Raw genomic sequence first — 22,957 nt, 5'->3', positions numbered from 1 at the left:
TGTATTGCTAGTTACTAAAGTTAGCATAGTTTTAGTATTTAACATATGATAGTATGATGGTTGTATCCACATATTCATTATATAATCACGTTATGCAACACTGGTCTAACGAACTGTTGAAATAAGAACAAGGGCAATAAAGTTAATCGTCAACCGTGCGTAGAAAAATTATGCAACTTCCATAGTTTTCATTCAACGTGCGGCACAGTAATGTTCCAAAAATGTTGTGAAAATTAATCTAAGACAAGCTCGCACACTTATTAGGAAATCCATCGATTTAATGTGCAATCATTCAACGAAAACGTACAAATTAATAACTCAAGTTCAAGCCGTATTTAGCTTGAAGCACACCTATACAAACACAAACACACACATTTATTATGAAAATATGCTGTGGCAAGTTCAAGCACCCACAACTGCCGCAGCTCGGCCTGTTCCCTTGGCGTGCGGGCGGGTAACCCGTTCAGCTCAATCAGCAAACCATTCAGACTTCCTCATTGCAAGGCATATCACAAATGGCGATTGCAGGAATTCAACGTGCCAGCTAATTGAAACTCATTGTTCATTTTGACGCGCATCAATTGCCCGGTGTATGGCCCCGCACATCCCCCCTAGATCCAGTTGCAGTTCCTGGCAATTGACACTTTTCCAATTGCACCTCTGGCGAAGCAAACCCGCACACACACACGCACACCTTTCATATGGCTTGCGTTAAGCGGCGGGCGTCAATTAGTTTAAATAAAAGCGTCTGCCACTGGGAGAGTCAATGGCCCGGCCGCATAGAGATAGTATAGCATACTATACTACTATAGTGGATGCCCCGATGCCCCGATGCCCGATGCCCGGTGCCGGTGACGGTGCCAGACCCGATACCAGACGCACGTCTCGTGGCACGCATGCTATTAGAATTTTGTTGTTGTGTAATATACACAACGCATAGGCTGCACGAGCAGCGGCACACGCACACCACCAGCGACAACATTGTGTGTGTCATCACCTCAATTGGGTACACTTCCTACTTGTAAGATACAAATGTATCTGCAAGATACAACAGAGCCAAAGGCAAGCCATTAGGCAAACGCTTGAAACTTTTGTCGATTGCGCGACTTTTCACTTTTCCAACGGAAGTCATTTGGCCGCTTCAGTTAATTTTAAGCCACTCCTCCCCCCAGTCTCTATACCCCTTGCCCGTTAACGACAACCCCCTCGCAATGCCCGGCTCAGCACGTTGCTTTTTATCAGCGCAAATTGCACGCACTTAACCCGCTTCCAGTAGCGTATGTAGAGCGGGTTTTCCATCCTCAACCAAATGCCGCCTGCCTCGGGCCTCGAACGATGTTTATTGCCAGCGGCATGTGGTGCGACGCATATTAAGAGCCGCCCGTGTCCTACGCCTCATGCATGACAAATACGCAAACCTCAAACATCAAAAAACAGCAAAAATAAACAAACAAAGGTGCTCTAGTCGGGAGTGACCAACTAAAAGGATACCCTCAACTGAACACAGTTCCTGCAGCGACTTCTTCCTTTCGCCTCACACTATGGGATTTGCGTTCTTGAGTAACTTCGGATTTATTTATCCGATCATCATGATATTTTCAGGGCATCAATATTCCACCCAAAAGTATGTATATCCCTAAGCCCCAAATGTTCTTTTTAAAATTGAGTTTTTTTTTTTTATAATTTTTGGCACTTGGAAGACTATCCTTATATTCCTTATGATTTACGATAACCTACATATAATATAACGTTTCTTAAAACCGATATTTATCGATAGTATAAAAAAAAGGGAGGAGATATCGCAAATAAAAGTTAACAACAAAGTTATAAAATGCCTAGATCTACTCAGATCGTCTTCCTGCCTGTTACATACATCTGGCCAAAACCATTATACCCCTTTTATCAATTTTCAATGGATTCAAGAAATGTGTATTTTTTTTCGCGCAGCATAGATTAACGCGCCAATTTGTCGATTGCCGTAAACTTGAGCTATTAAGTGCGAACATATCTATGCCTAAGCTGCACTTGGCAAGAGGCGTTTTGGATGCCTAGGTGGGTATACGAGAGAGCTGTTCGAGCTGCTGTTATTGCTGCTTCAGTGGTTGGCCACCACCCAGGCAACGCTCCGGCTTTCATTTTAAAACCGGATTCATAGTACGCGCTGTAATTGAAATTTGTTATTTTGTGCGCGTGTGCGGCTTGCAACTTGTGTTGTTGCTGCAGTTGTTGCTGTTGTAGTTGTTGTCGTGAAACGGTCATTAATATATCATTTACAAGCCGGCGAATTGTCGCTAATAAATTGTTTCGACTTGCTAGAAATACGAGAGATATGTATGCAACTATTTTCAATAGGCGGCCGCCACGCAAAAGCCCTCCCTGCCACTGTGTGTGGGTTACTTGGTGAAATGTCTAGGAAAATGTCTAGAGATTAGACATTACAGAGGACAAAGATGAGATAAAAGATAAGTTCAAAACTACTTCTAGCTATTTTTTTTTTTTAATTGCTATTTTTAGCTGCGATTCGATATCACCTATTCTCATAGCCGAAAAGATTTGGCGGAAGTGAATTCGATTTATTTGAAGAGCTACAAAGGAAGTGGAGACAAATGACCAAAATCCGAGACCTAAAAGATTACGTGAAATGAAATCCAAAAAAAAGCAAAAACAATCTGAAGATTTTTCAAACTTCTAGAGGAAGTTTCAATAATTAGTATTCAATGTAACTAAAATACTCTTGCACAATAAGCTGCTGCAAGTTAAAGCTTTACTCATTCCCGGAAGATCTTTGCAAGTTGAGTCTCACGATTGCACACGACCCACCCAAACACAAACCACAGAGTCGTATAACTCAGCTCCCTACACCTTTCTAACGTCTTTCCAAACTATACACCAAAAGCAAACGCTTTCTATGCACACACACACACACACACACACACACGCACACACAAGCACACACAGCATTGAGATACTTACACACACCATTTCATTTATTTTTCTCTCAGTTTTCGTTTCGTTTCAATTTTGTTCGCATACCAACGCGATAATTTTTTTTACCATACGATTGAGTTTAGTACCCACATACGTACACCCCATACCAGCACGTTCATGGTCATACGAGTCGTAAATCTTCAGTGGCCGAGACACGCGTTCAAAAATAAAAAAAAAAAAATTGAAAAAAGAGTATAAAAGAAAACCCGAGACTCGGGAAAAAATTTGGGTTAGCCAGAGCTAGTTGGGGGAACCGAAATTCGAGCATGAAATCGGCCAACATCAGAGAGCAACAAGTAGTTAAACAGCCAAAACATGACCACCTACAAGTCTGTAATGCATTACACCGAACTGGATCAATTTATTAAGCCAATTTGCAATTTGGCCAACTAAAAAATTGAACACGTTTTATTTGGTTTTTATTTGTATTTTTTTGCATTTTGTCGGTAATCGATAGTCCGACTGCAACGTGTTTTGAAACTCGCGCAAATTATGTGATTAATTTGCATTTCGATTGGTTCGGAGAGGCCGTCACTAAAATGCCAAAATGAATCACAAAATGCAAGTGTTTCCACTAAAGCGCTCTATCGATAAGAAATCGCTATCGAAATAAATTACACGGCGTTTTAGCATGCGACTAATTTATGACTCATTGCCCAATACCTTAAGCTGAAGCCAGAAATTTCATTTCATGCACTGGCGCCTGGTATTTCCCCATACATATATACACATATGTATATGCCCTATCATAAATATCATATCAGGGGGCTGAGCAGTGCAATCACATTATCGTTCATGTTGCCACACATACACTACATTGTATACCGAAACTGTGTCAAACGATCGTATGTGGGTCTCCAAGTAGTGCCCGGGATTATAAATTAATTGCACTCTAATTGGCAATCGCGTGCGCTATCATAAAACGAAAAAGCACAACGAACTTTGTATGCCATGTAGATAAGGTCTGTCCATGGGTTATAAGATCACATTGGTATTTTCCATGAGCAATATCAAAAATTCAAGATTTTGAGTATTTGGCAAGTAATCAAATAGAAGAAAGTTGATGTGATAGCAAAATTAGCTGTTTTCAATTGAAGAGTGTGACCACATTTTGTAAACCCGAATGCCAGAAATAGTTACCTATCGATTTATCGATAATATATCCTTTTTTTTAATCTTGACGCAACTTTATTTCTTTAAAATTGAGCTGGATAAGTTTTATGTATTTTATGTTATATTTATTATTCAATGAAATTTTACAAATAATTATTATTAAACTATTTTAGTTATTATATGTTTTGTAAATAAATAACTAGGGAAATACTCTCAGATTAACTCTTATTTATGAGAGTTAATCAATGTCTTAAGTAGTCAGTATAGGATTAAAATATATTTATGGAAGTGTATAGCCATAGCATTGATAAGAATATCACCTGCTCCAGAAATTCTAGCTATCGTGTATGTTCTAGAAATTCGTACTAGTTTAATAATATTTTCTTTTGCTTCATGAAAGTCTTCCAAAGAACTACTGCACTCATTCAGCTTATAAAAATCTTTATAAATAATCTTCAACTACATAAAACAGGCTCGTTTTGCTATCTAGATCTCTTGAGACGGTAGCAAAGTACACTCTGATTACAAATTACGCATACGCCGCATGAGCCAATCAGCCTTCATTTCAGCTTACAGTCAACAAATTTTTATTTAGCATGTTGTTAAACACTTTTTATGTTTAAACAATAAATTTTCGATATCTGTGGTTGTGACTTGTTGTTGTTGTTGTTGTTGTTGCTGTTCGGTTTTCTTGTAGTTTTTGGTTTCTGTGTCAATGTTTTTGCCACTGGTCAGCGGTCAATATGTGACTGGCTGCTGCTGGCTTTTTGGGACTGAGGTGAAAATGAATTGCTCGTAAAAAGCTTGTAAAACAACGGCCACAACAACTACAACAACAACGACAACAAGAGCAAAGGCAGCAGCCAGCAGCTTGGCAACAGACTGCGTGCAAAATATCATTAATCATGATAATTTATATAGGCTGGACAGCTTCATAAATATTACGTAGCAACCTGGTAGGCTTACAAATTTTAATGAACTTTACGCATAATTTAACATTCTTGTCAATGTCTCTTCGGAATTTGTGCGCTTTTTTTTAAGGCAACCACTTGACCATAAAATCCAGCCAAGCAGCCACCAAATTGTGGGGAATTGGATGAGCTGGCTTTTAACAATTTCTTTAATGGCCTAGACCTTTTACATAATCGAATTGCCGAGCACTTGAGCAATTTTCAACCAGCGCAGTTCATTGCCATCTGTACTATAAATAGCAGCCGGAAAACTTTTGCAGAGCCGAGCAGAAGAGCGCCAACGCCAACGCCAACTATAAATCCATATGACATATTGCGTTGTCCGCTTCTGTTTCAGCCATACACCCTATACATATATATATATGTAGACATATATAGTACATAATCTTATCTAAAACAAAACACTTTCATGCTGCTCGTACGCCGCATAAATCACGCCGTGCGTTCTGATGAGCCGACTCGCTGACAATGGCACATCAAGTGGTGCAGCATCAGCACCACCCACCCACACGCGTAAACTGACTGTGGCAGCCGGCTCATTAGACTATCCAAAAATGTTCTAATGTTAACATTCTTTTCAGTTTCAAGCATATTTCTTTAGAGATTTTTCACAATGTGTCTAGATATATAAATATAGCTGTGTATCTTGTGACGTAGCTACTTCAAGTTGATTGTAAAAATTTTATTTATTATTTAATGTGCTGAAAGTGATATAATAGCTGGCTAAACTGTCTATCAAAAGTTTTGACTTAAGCACTCGTTTAATTTATATACTCTAATAATTATTTATAATTATAATTCTGTGTCGTTTATGATATGAATCTATCTAGCTATCTACCTATTGGTCTTAGTAGGGCATTTCAAAGGCTGTAGATACAGGTGTATCTAGATATATACATATATATCTTATGAGTTCAGAATGAACATGCTATAATAAAGCTACCTGATTTTATCTTGACCTATTTCTAAACAAATTTAAGCTGCAGATACAAATGTATCTAGGTGCAACTAGTAAATAATCAGATGATGCAGCTGATCAAAAAAAGAGAAGTTATAAACATTTGTTGATTGCTCACTAAGTGGAAAATGATTTAAAAGCTAGCTGAATTGCTTCCAAAACTTTTCATTTTGAGCAGTTTGAACATTTTCATAATACATGTAAGCCCTGGATACACATGTATCTAGATAGATATAGCTTGTGACGTAAGAGCTCATATAATTAAGTAATTTGTTTATGTGCTGAAAATGATATAAAAGCTAGCCGAACTATTCACAAGGAATGGGCATTTTTGAGCAGTTGCCTAATTTATAAAGCTGTATCTAGATACATCTAGATATGTATCTTTTGATACTCTTGAGCTCTTGGACCATTGTAAAAAACAATTTATTGTATTATGTGCTGAAAATGATATAATAGCTGGCCCTTTGGACATGCTACGTTGCGCTCTTCCGATTCGGATTGTGTTGTGTGTTGAAATTCGCCCTGAATAGGCTCTTAACCAAATGATTACAATATTAATCATGATAATGCTCCGGGCCGAGGGATTTACGCAGTTTATGCAATTTGTCTGCGCCGGAATGTGTAGCTATTTAAAGTCCAGCTGGCTTGGAAAGTTCTTAGATAGCTATAACTTATATGCTTTATGTGAACATTCTATTGATGTGCTATAAAAAAAAATAAAAACAAGAAAAAATAAAATAGAAGAAAATAAATTAAATCATAATCGAATGGGAACAAAGCGAACTGTTGTTGCTAACACTTTTGACATTTATGTATGTAGCTGAAAGCACAGTCTTTGATGTGCCTAAAATGCAACAAAATCTGGTGAATAAGGCGGCATATAGTATTTACGAAAAGCAATTAACACGCGGGCCGCAAGTCGAGTGACAGTGAAAGTAACTCGAGCTGCGCAGCTCTAAAATCGATGCAACAACTTCATCAACGCGCTGAAGACGTGCCGTAAATTAAGTTATCAAAAAAATCTGTCGGAAGCTTTTAGCATCTACCCAAATGAAAACAAGCGAGACCCGAGACACAGAGTCAGCTTTTAGCCAGAGCCACTTCAGTTAACTTCACACCTTGCACCACGCACCACGCACTAAATCAGTCGCATAATTGCCCACAGAGACTTGATGGAAGAAAAATAAAATAAAAAAATAAAAAAAAACCGACAAGTACTGGTACACTCATATTTCATTATGAAAATATGCACGCCCCATCAGCAGCAAAACCCCAAAGGGTTTGAGGTCAGCTACAGCTACGAGGATCCGGTCTGCGCAGTCTGTGCCACTCACTCACCGTTAGCTGCTCGAGCAAATTGCAACTTGAGTTGGCGTTTTTATTTTCAGAGGTCAACTGCTTCGCTGAACTCTAGAGGAAAATGCGTGGAAATTTTAAGCAATTTTCTTGTATTTAGACAGCTTCAATTTGCGCAAGACTTTCCAAAAATGTGTGTCCCTCTTTTTCCTTTTTGTGACAGTCATGTTAATCAAGAGCGCGTCTTATCAGCGAAAAACGCTTATAATGGCTGATAAACTAGCTCGACAGAAGTTAAGAGCACGTCAAGTGCGTGATTTCTGTTTGAAAGCTCATAAAAAACTCACCAACTCCATGCAATAGGGAAAATACACACACGAACAAAATCGCTTTGAGAAAGTGGTTGAGTGTTAAATATTGAGCAATTGCTATAAAAATCTTTTCCCAAACACCTTATAAAAGCGCCTTTTAACCAACAAGAAAAAAGCATTGAATACGCTTTTCGGGCTAAATCTTATCGCAGCCGGGCAACATTATCGCATGAGGCAGGCGCATGAAATCAAATTAACACCCGAGCTGCAGGCAGCAGCAACAACAACATAAATTTGGTATCACAGCAACAACAACAGCAACAGCAAGCATGTATCTGCACTATCTGAGCGGCATCGCGTCGCTGATGTCTCAATGGCGCGATGCCTGCGCGCGATTAAAAACGCGCCTAAAACCGGCCGCTTGTACAACAAGTTTTGGCTGCCGCTTTTGTTATCAGCCTTGCAAATTGCGAGAAAAAAAAATTAACAAACTGAATGAAAATGAAGCTGTAAATTAATTTGGCCAACAAGTTGCGATAGGCTGATTAAGCCCCCCCCCCCTCCAAAAAAAGAGAGAAACAAACTGCCCGCCAGGTTATGCAAATGGCCAGCTGATGGGCTGACTCATGAGCAGCGGCAGCTAATCAGGTCGCTCAGTACATTAAAGCAAGATTTATGCCAGCAATTCAGCCTTAACACACGCACACGCACACGCACTCGCAAACACACACACCACAACATAAATTTATATGGCAAATAATACAATAGATGCCTCTCTCCTGGGCGCCCTAAACAGCAGCAGATTGCCAAATCAAGTGTCTGACTTAATGATGCTCAACATAAACAGCTACGCTACAAATATTTTTCTTAAATTTTTCTACAAATTTTTCAACGCTTTTTTTTCTTCTGTTTTCTTCTGTATTTTCTTGGCCAACCAAACACGTCCCGAGCCGCAGGCAGCTTTTTTTGCGTTGAAACAAACACAAAAACACAACATTATCATCGTTTTTTTATGAGAACTTTCAACTTGTGGGCGCTGCATGAGTGGGCGTGTGCCAAGTGATCTATATATACACGCACACACACACACACTCAGATATATACTACATATTGGTCTGCTGATATTTCATATATATTATGTATGTTGTATGCGCATTAGTTTATTTGCTTGTTTATGTTGATGAAAATGATAGAAAAACTAAACATTTTTGGGGCAAGTTTGGTGTTAGGGAAACTTAAACAATGGGGCGTCAACTTTGAAGTTCGGTTGGACAGCTTCTTACACATAAGGTCAAAGTTACAAACTTGTACATAAAAACTAAATTTAGCTCTGGAGATTTACCTAAATTTAAACAATTTTATATAGATATTACTTCATTTTTGTATATAGAAAGTTCAAATGCAGAAATTTATTAAAAAAAAGGGGTAAAAGTAGTTCTATGAGAAATTTGAATGAAAAATTATTTTCATAGAACGTTAACAATTTATTTTATAAATATAATAAAAGCCTCATTAGTTTGTACTATTTCTATACTATTCTATAATTCTCTTGTTATTTGTTTAAAATAAAAGTAGAAGACATAATTTCGTTTAAATGGGCACTATTCAGAGTCAATTATTTAAGAATATTTATTATATGCTCATATTTTTAATGTAATGTATAATTTTTATTTTAGAAAATGATTTTCCAAATGATACTCCAAGTACCTGCAACTAAAATATCTTGACGCGTTTCATAAAAACTTCGAAAATCTACCAATCACAGTTTAGCAAGGGAGAGCTCTACCTTAGAAATACCCAATATAATGATTCGAATATTAGTGGTAAGAAAAAAGGGGTACTCACTGTATTCACTCTGCTCGTTCTGTGTGCCATTTACAGTACCATCTGGCAGCAGCTGTAGTATACGGTTCTTGATATATAACTGGATTTTGCGCGATACACCCGCCATATGGGAGATGGTGGAGCGTTCGTTGCGATCCAAATTGCTGGGATTATTGTTGTTGTTGATGTTGCTGTTGGGATTGTTGTTACTGCTACTATTTATGTGTAGATTATTTCTAGAGTTATTCAGTCTTTTCGATTTCGAACCAATGAAATTGCTGTTGCTGGCAACAGCAGCAGCCGAAGCAGCAGCAGCAACAGGCGATTGTTGCTGCTGTCTATTATTCAGTTGCTGATGATCCAGATGCAGATGCTGATGTCGTATGCTGCGCTCTGTGCGTGAGAGTATTGCCAAATGTTCACGTGGCGCCGATGAGAAGACAAATCCCAAAGGATCCGCATCAGCAATTGTTGCTGCTGTTGTGCTGCTGTCGCTGTCGCTGTTGCTGTTGCTGTTGCTGTTGCTGCTGGGTGTTGCTGTTGTTGTTGCGGTAATTGAGTTTATGGCAGTTGATGGATTTGTTATGTTTAACGTTCGCATATTAAATTCAGCACTAATACTTTGATTTTGATCTAAACTATGTTCACGACTATTACGACTATGATCACTTTGTATAGAACTATTACTACTATATTGATTACGGCTATTGCTGTTGCTGTTAGTGTTGTTGTTGCTATTGATATTATTTACGTTTGCTTGTGTATTGTTTGTGGCTTGCTGTTGGTTCGATATCGCCGTTTGCGCTGGCAATGCATACACCAGACCCGACCAGGCTATGATAAACGAAAGGAGGGCGCCCAGCATCGCCAGGGCCCTCCAATCCAAACGCAGGTTTCTTCGCATGAAAGATTACAACTGCAGTTTCACAAGAGTTTTTAGTTGTTGTTGCTGATGTTTTTTTCTTTTTTTTTCAGTTTTTCAAGTACTTGTTGTTGTTTATAAAATTGTTGCGACTGTTGCTGTTGGGCACTGCCCCCTCAGTTTGTCAGTTGTTGCTGGGCGTGCGGCACGCCCTTAAATATCGTTGAAACATATGAACGCCCCGTTTCAATAACATTAAAAAAAAATATATATGTATGTATATATATATATCCCTTTACTTTCGTTTCGTTGTGGGTTTTTGTTTTGATTTTTCTTGGTTTTACTTGTATTCGTTTTCTTTTAGAGTTCTCTGTTCCAGTTGAAATAAATTCGCCGCTTGCTGCCAGGAAATTTAGGTTATCATATCGTAGACTTGTTTAACACTTTTCAATTTCATGGCTTGCCCTTCCTGCTGTTGCTGTTGCTGTTGATATTGCGGATCTTCATCTTCGTCTTCCCCGCTGATAATGCATTTTATCAACTCCACTGACTTCCTAGTCATGTCAGAGCAGTCAACAGTGGGGTCTTTCAAGCCTGAAAGTCGAACAACTAAACGAATTTCTTGTTGTTGTACGTAACGTTGTTGCTGTGTGCTTAGGTTTGTGGTTGCAACGCCAACATGTTGCAGTTTCGAAACTGTAACGAGAGAAGAGCAGAGCAAAGGTTATTGAAAGCAAAAGTGTTTAAACAAATTGTGAATTATAAGCGAATTGATGATTTAGAGCTCAGAAGAAATGCAACGCTTGAGGTTTATTGATTGAAATATAATAATGCATGAATACTTTTCATAGTATTGATTTCTGTAACATTTTTCTATTCGCTTACCTTTATCTTCAATTTTTCATTTATTAATCTTCCCTCTATCTCCCTTCTATATTTTTGGACTCATCCTTTATCGCCAATCCATCTGTCTTTCAGCTATCTATCTTCGGTTATCTGCCTAATATCTACTTTCTATCTTCCATCTTTCTCCCTTATAACTTTCAGTGGTCGCTTTTATCTTTTGTCTATCTTTTAACTATCCGTCATATATCTTCCTCCTATCTGATAGTTTCATGTAACCTGTCTTCGCTTCGCCCTAATCTTCCATCTTTTTTTTTATATATCTCACTCTTCGAGCTATCTTATATATTTCACCTATGTCTTTACACTATATTCTATCCATATTTTATCTTTATACTATCGGACTTCTAGATATCTTTCTATATATAAATTGTCTTTTATCGATCTGAATCTTCAATTATATTTAACGTCTCTATTACAAGCTTGACCATCAGAAGATATTATCATCAGTTAGAGCACCTGCTACTGATATATGCATCCCCAACCGTCATATGACATTTTTAAAGTATTTCGAAGAGCGCTTAACACACAAAAGTTATTGCATATTCGAATTGGCTTTGAAAATTCCAACGCCAACATTTAAGATTAGTCGAATTGTATATAAATTCTTGAATCTAAGCGCTTTTATGCGTAATTTTGACATTTAATTAGTGTTGCGGCTATATTAAGCAGACGCCTGACGATGGCATCGCAAAGTGGCACAGTTTATTTTTAGGCAGCGACTATCAGTGCGAGCTAGACGAGCAAACGTGGCCGGCGATACAACACAAAAAGATACAATTGTATCTATGGGCGCGTCAAGTGGTCAGCGGGTTACATAAATACCGCCCCAAAAGGGAGACGCTGCTCGCTCGGGCAGTTATGCAAAAAACTCGGTGAAAACACATCGAAACATCGAAAATGACTTTCCCCCACCGAATGCACAAATTGGCCAACTAAGCGAGAGAAAAAAAAAAAAAGATTGGAAAACAACTCGCAAAATGAAGCCAAGCAAGGGAAAAACTCGAGAGTCGCAGTGCGACTGGCAAATTGTTTAAAAATAAATGTGGCAACAAAAACAATTCGCGCATAAAACTGTGTCGAATTTGAAAATAATCACGCACTAACTGCAGCAGCGGCAGCGGCAGCGACAGCGACAAGTGTATCTATGTGATACACTTTAAGGAAGTGCCGCAGGGCATGCGACGGGGCAGCTGAGTGACGTTGTCGTTGCACTTAGACGTTGCTGCTGACTTTTTGGCACGTGTTCAGATGCCTACGCAGCCGCAGCAGCAGCCGCAACAACAGCAACTGTTGCTGCAAACAGTAGCAGCAGCATTTTTTATGCAACATTTAAGTGCACCCCGTTTTAATTACTATAAACAACAACAATTCAATTGCCGCCAACTCGACTAAACGAATATAAATAACAGACAACTCATAATGTTGCACGTTGCACGCTCGTCCGTCTGTGGGCCAAATTTCAGGCATCAAAATGTTAATTGCTTTCTGCTGCGTCAACGTCGCAGCACTGCAGATAATCAGCACACATATACGCACACACACGCACACAACCACCACATATGCAATGTCCAAAGGCATCGCAATTCAAATTTGTCGTCGTTGCCACGCGCCCGCGTTTTAAAACGCACATAAAACGCCAACAGTTATGACCGCTCAAAAGTCGTCCCAAAAACAAAACGGCATTCGCATGCCAAAGACGTTACACACACACACACGCACACACTCAGACACGCACACACATGTCAAAGCCAGGGCCAAAAAGCGAGTTCTGATGCCAACCAGTTGGGTCATAAAATACGGTTACAGTTTATAGCCAATATATTCTTATGTGTTTCTATAAGAACTCAATCGAATTTTCTGTAAGCCTATCCTTAGTGCGCACTGTCACTAACATTTGTATATTATGTTAATCAGCTGTAAGTAAATGGCGCGCTGTTAGCAGTCTGTGTGAACTCTGTTAACAGGATGGAAATTTGAAAAGACATTTGTCATCTGTTAAATTTAAGTTAACATTTCTTAACATTTGTATGTTATGTTAAGCAATTGCTGTTTTAAGGTAAATATCACTTTTCTTTAATCATTTAAACTGGCAGCTTAACAGAACAGCCTAAAAATTGACAAACCGTAAAAAGAAAATAAGCTTTAGATGTAGATAATTGAAAAAAGAACTGAACACCTTTCACTTAACAATCTAGAATTTTGTTGTATAAATTTAACAGCTGAGCTTCACACCAAGCCAAAAATGCGGCGCGCTGTCTTTGCTGTTGTTATTATTGGCATGCTCGAGCTTCGAGCTTGTTAATAAAAATAACCTTATGAGCATTTAAAATATGCATAACCCTTTGGCAACTCGGCTTGACTTTTTTGTTAATGCCTTTCACCCGAAACAGCTGCCAAATTGAAGGCCCAGTCGACCCAGCAGGCCCAATATGTGTGCCAAGCGAAGCCAAAAGTTTCGTTCTTGTTTGCTGTTGTTGTTGTTTTTATGCCGCCAGTTGGTAGAATTTATGTTAAATATTCTGTAAGGGCATCAAAAGGCCACAAGCCGCACAGCGAACCACAGCAACTGCAACAACAATAAAGGTACAGCATAAAAATAATAAATAAAAAAAAGCCTCAGGAAAACTATTTAGGGACAAGCGACACATGTGCCAAGTTATAAAAAAAAATAACAAAAAAATACTATAACCAAAAATAGCCAAAAAAAAAAAAAAAAGGAAGAACAAAATGTGGATTGTGTATAAAATAACACCTAGATGTCGGCTACAACAGACAAATGAAATGTATCTTTTAATGATCCGCGCTCCGTTTCAGGCACAACGTCTGTCATTCTACAGTTCATAAGCCCGGGGGCGCATAATCAACAAATTATGAAGAGCATAAAAAATAATGTGCCATATAAGCATATTATACGATGGCCGGGCCATATCAGATGATATCGTTGCCAAGGAGCTGCCAACTTGTTTGGCAATTTAATAACAGTTATTGTTGGCCCAGCAAATGACAGCCTTTTTTTTGTTGGAGTGGTAACTCCGCCCCGTAAGCCGAGTTGCCCAATTAAGAAAGCGAAAGTTTTTTTATTTTATTTAGTTTTAGGCTTTGATAAGCAAGAAAAGAAATCTTATCGCATTTATTGCCAGCCTCGCTTCCAGGCCCACATAGTTAATATTACCCAGAAAAAGACTGACACACCCCATTGGCAGCTCACATAACCCAAATTCTGAGCGCAACTCTTGCGGCAGCTTTTATCAAATTAATGTTCACATAAAGCTAATTTAAATTAGAGGCGGCAAAAAGAATATAAAAAAAAAAATAATTTGAATAGCAAAAAAATGAGTTGCCACTTCGAAAGGCTGACAAGCAAAATTTTGTATAGAGTGGAAAGTGTGGCGGCAGCTTTTTTAATTTTGCGAATCACAAAAAAAGGCCAATTCAACTATTTTTTAGGCATTCAGGCAATTACAATAAGCTTAACTTTCCAGTTGTCTGAAAAATACAAATGTATTTCAGATATCCCTAGAATTATTCAATCGACTTTTATCGGCATTTGGCTTGATTTTTAGCTAGACTCCGCTCACTGTGCGGCTCGTCGTTTAATAAATTAGGCAAATTCATCTTGTCGCTTGCTTGACGACAAGTCGCAGCAGTCGAAGATACAGAAAAAAGCACATAACAGGTTGACTGTATACCCTGTATTATTATTTCAAATTAAGAAGTGTTATCCATTTTTATTCAGCTTTTATAGATACAGCTCTGAAATTTATAGGTTTAATAATATAGAAAATCCAATTCAAAAGCAAAATTAAGAATCGTACACAAAAGTTGTCATCAAAAGCATAGCAGAGGGAATACCTCAAACAACAATCAAATGAATTCCAAGTACGATTTTATAGAGCTCACATACAAAGTTTTCAATTTTAGCCTTAATAGAGCCCAAATTCGGATAGGTTTTTCAGAGTTTCAATTCAGATAGGTATAAGATATGTAGAAACAAATTACAAATCTTTTTCTTTATATTACAGAGTATCCTCTAAAGTTTTGTATTTGCTAACTGAAGCTCTTCCTGCTGACTTTTTGCCATACACTGCCCAGACTGCTTTATATTACAGGGTATTTAGCGGTCTTGTAGTTGCTTACTGAAACTCGCCCAGCTGACTTTTTGCCATACACTGCCTAGACCTAGTCATTGAACTGTTTGTCTACAAGCGCCAAAAGCGATTATCAAGCGTTTTTTAGCAGCGCCAAAAAAAAAATATATGCGCCTCAAACGGATTTGACATTTGCTTTGTTTAGTTTCAACGTTTTTGCTTTTTTTTTTTGATTTTTTTCTTGATAGGGTTTTCGCTGACAGATGGCTCCGAGATTGGGAAAGTATCGCCACGGATCGCTGAGGCAAACTGGTCGCCAGTAAATCTGATCAAACTGCGCAACTTAATTAGTCCATGTCAGACGCATGGCTGCCCCTGCCCCTGCCCACCCCGCTCCGCGACTCAGGCTAGCGACTTGAGCTTGGGCAACAACACTCGCCATAAGTCAGGGGGGGGGGCTCGCTCTTAAACATTTATCACCCAAACAACATTTGAAATTTAAATGCGATTGTTTTTGTGAATGCAAATTTTTTCATACCTATTTAGTTGTGGTGCTGAGTCGGAAATTGTGATATGAATTTAATATAACGGCTAAGTATATATATGTTATAGTCTATTAATATAAATATGCATAGTTATTTACATTAAAAAAAAGACGTGAAGCGTGTTTGCTTCAACATTTGAAAGTTGAGCTTTTGCTTTTGTTTTTATTATTATAATTATATTTGTTTGATTTGTTGTTCAAATGCGTTTTAGTTGTTTGTTTTTATCTTGTTTTCGTGCCATTTGTTGTCATCAATTAACTTTGAATTAACTTATTTTTTATGACATTTTCTTGTGCGTGTCAGTGAAAAGATCAAGTTTAGCCACATGCCACATAACCAATACGATGTATTTATAAGGAATTCAATTAATTTTAAGATAGACAAATACATTTTATAATTTTTCTGTTGTTGATAACAAACGTTAAAAAGAAAACGCACACAAAACAAACCCATAAAAGGAAAATTACAATAATTCACTTAAGGACTGAATTTTAAGATAATCGTAAATATTAACTTCGCAACAATTTATATGACAAAAAAATAAATTTAGAAACTCAACCTTTCAAAAAAGTTATAGCCGCGTTTTCAAACTGCAAAAAACAAGCATAAAAACAAGATAACCAGTTTTAAAGCATAAAATATAAGTATTATAATAAGAAATTTACTAAAAATAAATTTTATTGCCAATTAAATAGATTTAAAAAAAAAATTTTTTTCCTATAATTTTACAGTGTTAATTCCTTGATGATGTATTCTGGACGCAAATTGTGGTATGTATAATAAATTATTTAAATTTATTTATATTTGAAAATTTTTTCGTTTTCTCCATTTAAAAACACCCTTGTGTTCCCACAAATTCCACACTAGATCTATCCTTTCAATGCCTCCTCCACTCACCACAATTTCAATTTTGGTAATGCAACTTGGCCAAAACCCAGCTAACCGCAAAACCCACTTACACTATGCTTTATGTGCAAATTATACAGTTTTCTTGCAATTCTCTTTATTATTGTGGTTACATTTTTTTATTATTTTTTTTTATTTTGCTCAACACTTGACTGCATGGATAGGTTTTTTTTTTTCGTATTTTTCGTATTTAGACTAGTATGCGAGGCAATAAAAATAAATTGCCCCAAACAAAACTCGCCGAACAAACAAACAAAGTCGTGTTAATGACGTGTTGTAAGAATTTTTCGGGCCAATATTTATTTAAGCCATACCATTTAAGCCAATTCAATGCCAAAGCAGGGTATAATGCGAGTTACTGTACCCTGTAGTTAAACAATGGAGTAAAATTAAGGTATATATAATGGTTGTGTCTAAGAGTTAGTTTCTATTAGACAATACACTGAGAAGATACTTTTAAATGACAGATCAATTGTTTGTAGACAGCTTGAGTAGCTCTAAGAGTAATAATAATAATTACCTACAGGGTATCTGCAAGTCGCGCACTTTCAACGTTTACGCTCCTGTCATAGGCTGATTGTCTCGTCTCGATGAAAGTGAAAACATTTTCAACAAAAATATAATAAATATCTCAAGTTAAATTATAATAATTTATGCATTGCATATTTACTTAGCTTGTGACTTTTGTTCTTGTCTCTTAGTCACACAAGTCACAAGATTGAATGAGAAATATATAGTTCACATGCAGATATTTATATAAGGTATAAAAGTGCTGAGAACGTGATTGATGTGCGGCAGTATTTGGTGACAGCCTATAGATAAATGTCTGTCTATTTGAAATGCAAACAACACGATATTAAGATGCAGCCAAAGTATGGATATTGTCGTTGCCAAGTGTAAAATATATATGCTTATGCACCAAATATATGTATATATATATATATACAAATGCATTTGTATTTAAGGAGCTCTGTTTCTGTTCACTCTCACGGCAATTGTCGATTTCAATGCAATGCGTTGTCATTGCGGGTCATACGAAAAAAAAAAAACACTCACGTGTTTACAAAACAATTAATTTTCTTTGGAAAAACAAGAAAAGCAGCAAACTATCGTAAGGCCGACTAAAGGGGGGGTATAACGAAAAGAAGAAGAAAAAAATGAAAAAGATACCGAAACATAACTCAAACAAAAGGCAACAGCACAAATGCACTAATCGTTGTGCACTTCATTTGTATAGAAACAAATACAACAACAACAACAGCAACAACAACATGAACAACCAGAAGAGCTGCAGATACTTGAGAGCTCACCGTTCGATACTTGCCCAGCAATACGAGTATTTAGAAAGCATCGGAAACACAGAAGAACCCTGAAGTAGGAAAATGAGGAAAAAGAAAAATAAGGAAAAAGTGCAGCGCGCTTTTGTGTAATCGATTTGAACCGGAAGCAATTGGGCCGACGCGTCGCTGCTGCGGCTGCTGCGGCTGCTGCGGCTGCTGCCGCCGCAATCCTCTCGAGAAATTCAACTATTTTAAATATTTAGTGCACGAGACAAGCGAGGGCAAAGCCACAGACACAGTCACAGTCCCAGCCACAGGCAAGCAGATCACATGTGTCCGCCTAGCTGCTAACTACAAAGCAAATATCATTGGCTGAGCTATTGACAAGTGTATCTGAAAGATATATTTTTTTTTTCGAGATTTGTGCGCGTTCACTTCAAGCTTTTATGTGAGGAGAAATGCAAATCAAAGCGTTGCAAGAAGTAACTGCTAATAGCATCTTTACCATAAGAAATGTATGCTAATTTCGAATAGCTATTTAATATGTATCTACAGCTTTAAAAAGTATATACACACACTCAGCCGCGCATAGAAGTATCTACGAGGGCATAAGGGTTATCTAAATGTATCGGTCAGCTCCTGAGTTGTCACTGAAAACTTCTGCAAGACAACAGTTGCCTTTCCCTAGATATCTGTTAAATATGTATCTACTGCTCTATTAAGTAATCGGAAACTATCTGTAAGCACAAGCTTCAGGCAAACCCAAAAGTATCTTAATGCTTTAAAGATGCCAGCAAAAGAAACCACTAATCAAAACAAATCAGAATTATTCGATAAGTACATCTATCTACTAAAAATCAGTAAGTATTTATGCTTCTAAAAGCCGACAGTAAATAACTGCATATTTGAAATATTAACAAATGTATCTGAGTCTCCATAAAGCTTGAAGCAACAACAATTAATATGGAAATGCAAAAGAATTATAGAGACTCCCACACAATTTCGCACATTTATTGTAGACTAATTAAAAGTCACGCACTTTACGCGCGAAATTAAAAAAAATATAAATAAAAAAAAAAGAGCTGACAAAAAATCAAAGACAACGCGACGTATTAGTAATGTGAAAAGAGACAGCAACAACTACAATTACGTTTGGGATATTTTTAAAATGCGTCAAACAACTAAAAAAAATAAAAATAAAATAAAAGCTAAAAATGTGTAGAAAATGTGCGACAATTTTCTTGGATTTCTTTTGTCTTTTTTTAGGGGCTACGATTTGTACCTCAAGTTTTGTGTGCGTGTGCGTGTGTGTGTGTGTGTGTTGGTGTTGGTGTTGCCAAATGTGTGCCGCACATTATGTGGTCTAGTGTTCACGCTTCGTTAATGCAATATAACAGAAACAAAAAAATAAAGAAGAAAACTGCATTTTTTGTGCTGCCAACTCCCCGCCGCTCTACTGTGGCTGCCCCCGCTGCTGGTGCCAAGGGGCGACACTTTTTGCGCCACTTTCAGCTAAGTACTTTACACTATTTACGCACATGGCCATAAAACTTTGCGTGCGATAAGCACTATCTGCCCAACACCTCCTACCCCGACACCACCAACTCTTTGATGGTATATAATGGGCTGTATTTTATGCTGTTTTTGTTGTTATTGTTGCTATTGTTGTTATTGTTTTTTTGCATAGAATTTGTAGGCCTATCAATCAAGCGCGCAGCGCGTACACGAATTGTGTCAAAGTGCAGATGAGAATGCGGTTGCCTAACCGCGTCATGAAAATTAACAACAAATGGAATTTCATTCTACAAATATAGTAAATTCGAATAGTCCTATAAATATTTCGTGCTTGATAATCGTGCAGCTTTTACGACAGCAGCCCAGAAAACACGCTACTCTCTGAGGTATAATGAATGAGTTTTGTTTTACGACTGACTAAATGGAATTTGGTTTATTTAATGGCCGTATCAGCATTTAAAGTCCAATACAATTTCTTAAATATTTGATACAACTACAATTATTTAGAGTTCTTAGTTTTGTTGTTCGCCCTTTTGACTCCGAAGTTAGCGTTGACGTAACGCTCAATTGTAATACTCTTCGTTTTTTTTCAAACTATAATTAAGCATAGAAAACGGCTTGCAATCGCATAATTTATCCTGTAAGGATTAGAAGAGGTCGTTATCGCTATCGTTATCGTAATTAAAAAAAAACAACAACCACAACAAGCTCAACATATCGAGCATTATATAATTTGAAATACACCGAACTTTGATTATTATACCCAATCTTATCGATATCTGTCTAATGCTTGTGATCTTTGTAGTATATATGTACATATCATGTGATTAGCAGTTGTTGAACCCGACGCGCGCACACAGCCGCAGCCCGCTTGACGTAACAAATAACGCAAATTCGCGTGCGGACGCACACACACAGATACAGATAGAATTGCAAAAAAAAAAAAAAACAATACAGCCACAGATACAAATACACGGCGTCAGTTGAGCTTAGATAACTAGCAACTGTTAGATAACAGCAGCCGACAATTTTTTAGGACACAAGAATAAAAAGGTGAATAAGATAAAAGGAAAGGTTTTGCAAATCGCTTGCGATTAGAAACGCGTTTGTTCCGATACGCGTTCTATAAGATACGCATGCCGGCACACGCAAACAGATACACAGCCATAGTCGAGATAGGAAGATTTCGCAAAAAAAAAAAACTATACTATAAATAAGCCAATGAGAGCTGCGCAACGCACATTGAATTTTATTTAATAGAAATTTCGCTTTCATCAACGAGCCTGTCAGAAGGTTGCCAAATTACTAAGAAGAAAAAGTTAAGTAAATAAATAAATGAATTTATTTTGTTTATCCAAATAAACAGAAAATTACTGCGTATGCACATATTTGTTGACTTTTGAAAGTGAAAAAAAACACACACACACACATCAACAAATTAAAATAGTATTAAACAAAATGCATGTAGTATTGCAATTAATCGAACGATTAAGCCCTTAGTTTTAATATTTGTTTTGCTTGGCAGGCGTTGAAATCGAATCAAAATATTAAATAAATTTGATTACAATTAGCAGGTAGCTAATAGAAAATGTGCTTTTGCCAATTTTATACACTATATTATTATTTGTTTAGCGGTAGCGAGTGTTAACCCAAAAAAGGCATTGACTTTTGCCTGATATCTATGATGAAATGGAAAAGTATAGTTGATAGCTGGCAAATGAAAATTGTTGATCAATTTTCATTTTTTTTTTTAAATTTTTATAAATTTTAAAAAATGTATATATTATTTTCTTCGTTCGGCTGGCTGCCAAGTATAAAGTATTTCAATTTGTTTAAATGTCAAAATTTGTTTGGCATATATAAAAGAACACATTCGTGTCCGTAAATTCTTAAAGTGCATAGCTTAATCCAGACAATTTTTCTTTGAAAGCTATTAAACCACTAATTAGACACTTAAAATTTAGCCAATCGTTGGCAAAAATGGAAAATTTTTGAAAATTCTTTTTAAACAAAAACTCAAACCTTCAGCAAAGCTAATAATAATGTTTTTAAGCAGCAGCACAAATAATATTTGCAATTTTCGCTAGAAAAGAAAAAACCAACTTGAAACTTATGTAACGACATTTTTTTTTCTGACAAACTAAAATTTACGCACCTTTTACGATTTGAATTTTTTTTTTTAGTAATTTTCCTGCAGACGCTTGTGCTTTTTTCCTAAATCTTTTTACTTTGGGCTGCACTTTGGCACACTTTAAAAAATTTGCACAAATTTGTTGCAGCAACAATTCAACATTTTCGTGTTTTGCACTTTAACACAGCACTTGATTTTATTTATTATTATTATTTATTTTTCTTTTTGTGAATTATTTGTGGCTATTCTTTTTGTATGGTTTGACACGTTTCTTGCCAATTTAATTTTTAACGATTCTTTTATTTTCGATTTTTACAAGCACAAAATTTGTTTGGCAAATTGTGGAAAATGTGTGAGAATTGCGTGAGCAACGACGTCAACGGCGCCGATTTCGAAACAAATGACGAACATTGACCGGCAAGGCCCGCTCTTAAGATGCTCTACAGATAATATTTAGTTGTTGCTTAATGTTAGCACCATTTGCACAATTCTTTTATTTTTCTATATCGCCTCTAGCTATTAGTTTTCACAAGGTTTCCTAGGGGCGAATACTATGTGAAAGAAAAGACCGGAACAACGATTTCAAAAACGACAAAAAACACGATCGACGCGACGCGACGCTACGACAACGTCCTCTACCAAAGAAAGAAAAACAGTTCGATTTCGTAAAAAATGAAAATTCTGCCGACGGCACTATCAGCGGACCCTCCGCTCAGTGTGTGTTGTCAAATGGGTTGCCAGCGAGTGACTAAAAGTAAGATTTCATTCAAACGTACGCCACTCGGCGCTCAGCTCTGCTGCGTCGCTCGTGTGTGCTTCGGGTCTGACGTTCGGGCTCTTTGCGGTCAGCCGTTTTGGCACTAGGGCTGTGGAGTTGTATCCCCAGGCATTAGCCAGGAAGCATATCTGAAGCATATCTGATAAGCTATTCATGACGTACATTCCATTCTAGTCATATGTAACTATTATTCTGGAAATTCATATTTGTATATCGTTGTAGACCTGAGTGTTTACCCTTTTCTGGTTTAAAGAACCCAACAATATATATATTTGTAAGAAATTTATATTTGCTTTGGAATAAGCTGGGGAATGAAATTCTCTTGAATTTTGGAGTAACTTTTTAGAGTGCCATGCATTTTAGATACCTAAATGCGACATTTTAATATTTTGAATATTTATTTACTTGACCTTTAAATAGCATTCAGGGATCCAGTTCAACTTCAGATATAGTTGGTTCTTTTAGAAAAGAAGTTCCAGTCA

At 37.1% G+C, this 22,957-nt stretch overlaps 1 protein-coding gene across 4 annotated transcripts in view; it reads right to left on the bottom strand.

The window, feature by feature from the left end:
* Positions 1–22,957, bottom strand: part of bnl (branchless) — a 76,440-nt gene that overhangs the window by 40,220 nt on the left and 13,263 nt on the right. For 2 of the 4 annotated variants that reach the window (XM_064696874.1, XM_064696858.1), the window contains exon 2: positions 9,486–11,022. In XM_064696874.1, the coding sequence (XP_064552944.1) occupies positions 9,486–10,368 (883 nt within the window). In that variant the 5' untranslated portion in view covers positions 10,369–11,022. Of the gene's footprint in view, positions 1–9,485; positions 11,023–21,721; positions 22,426–22,957 lie in introns of those variants that run through there. The other 2 variants (XM_064696867.1, XM_064696882.1) reach the window with 2 other exon arrangements.

This window comes from Drosophila montana, unplaced genomic scaffold (assembly GCF_035044405.1).
Source record: "Drosophila montana isolate Dmon_TW-CO22-7 unplaced genomic scaffold, ASM3504440v1 contig_1505_1, whole genome shotgun sequence".
Classification (NCBI taxonomy): Eukaryota; Metazoa; Arthropoda; class Insecta; order Diptera; family Drosophilidae; genus Drosophila; species Drosophila montana.
The sequence above is the reverse complement of the archived record's forward strand: the minus strand, read 5'-3'. Positions and strand labels throughout refer to the sequence as shown.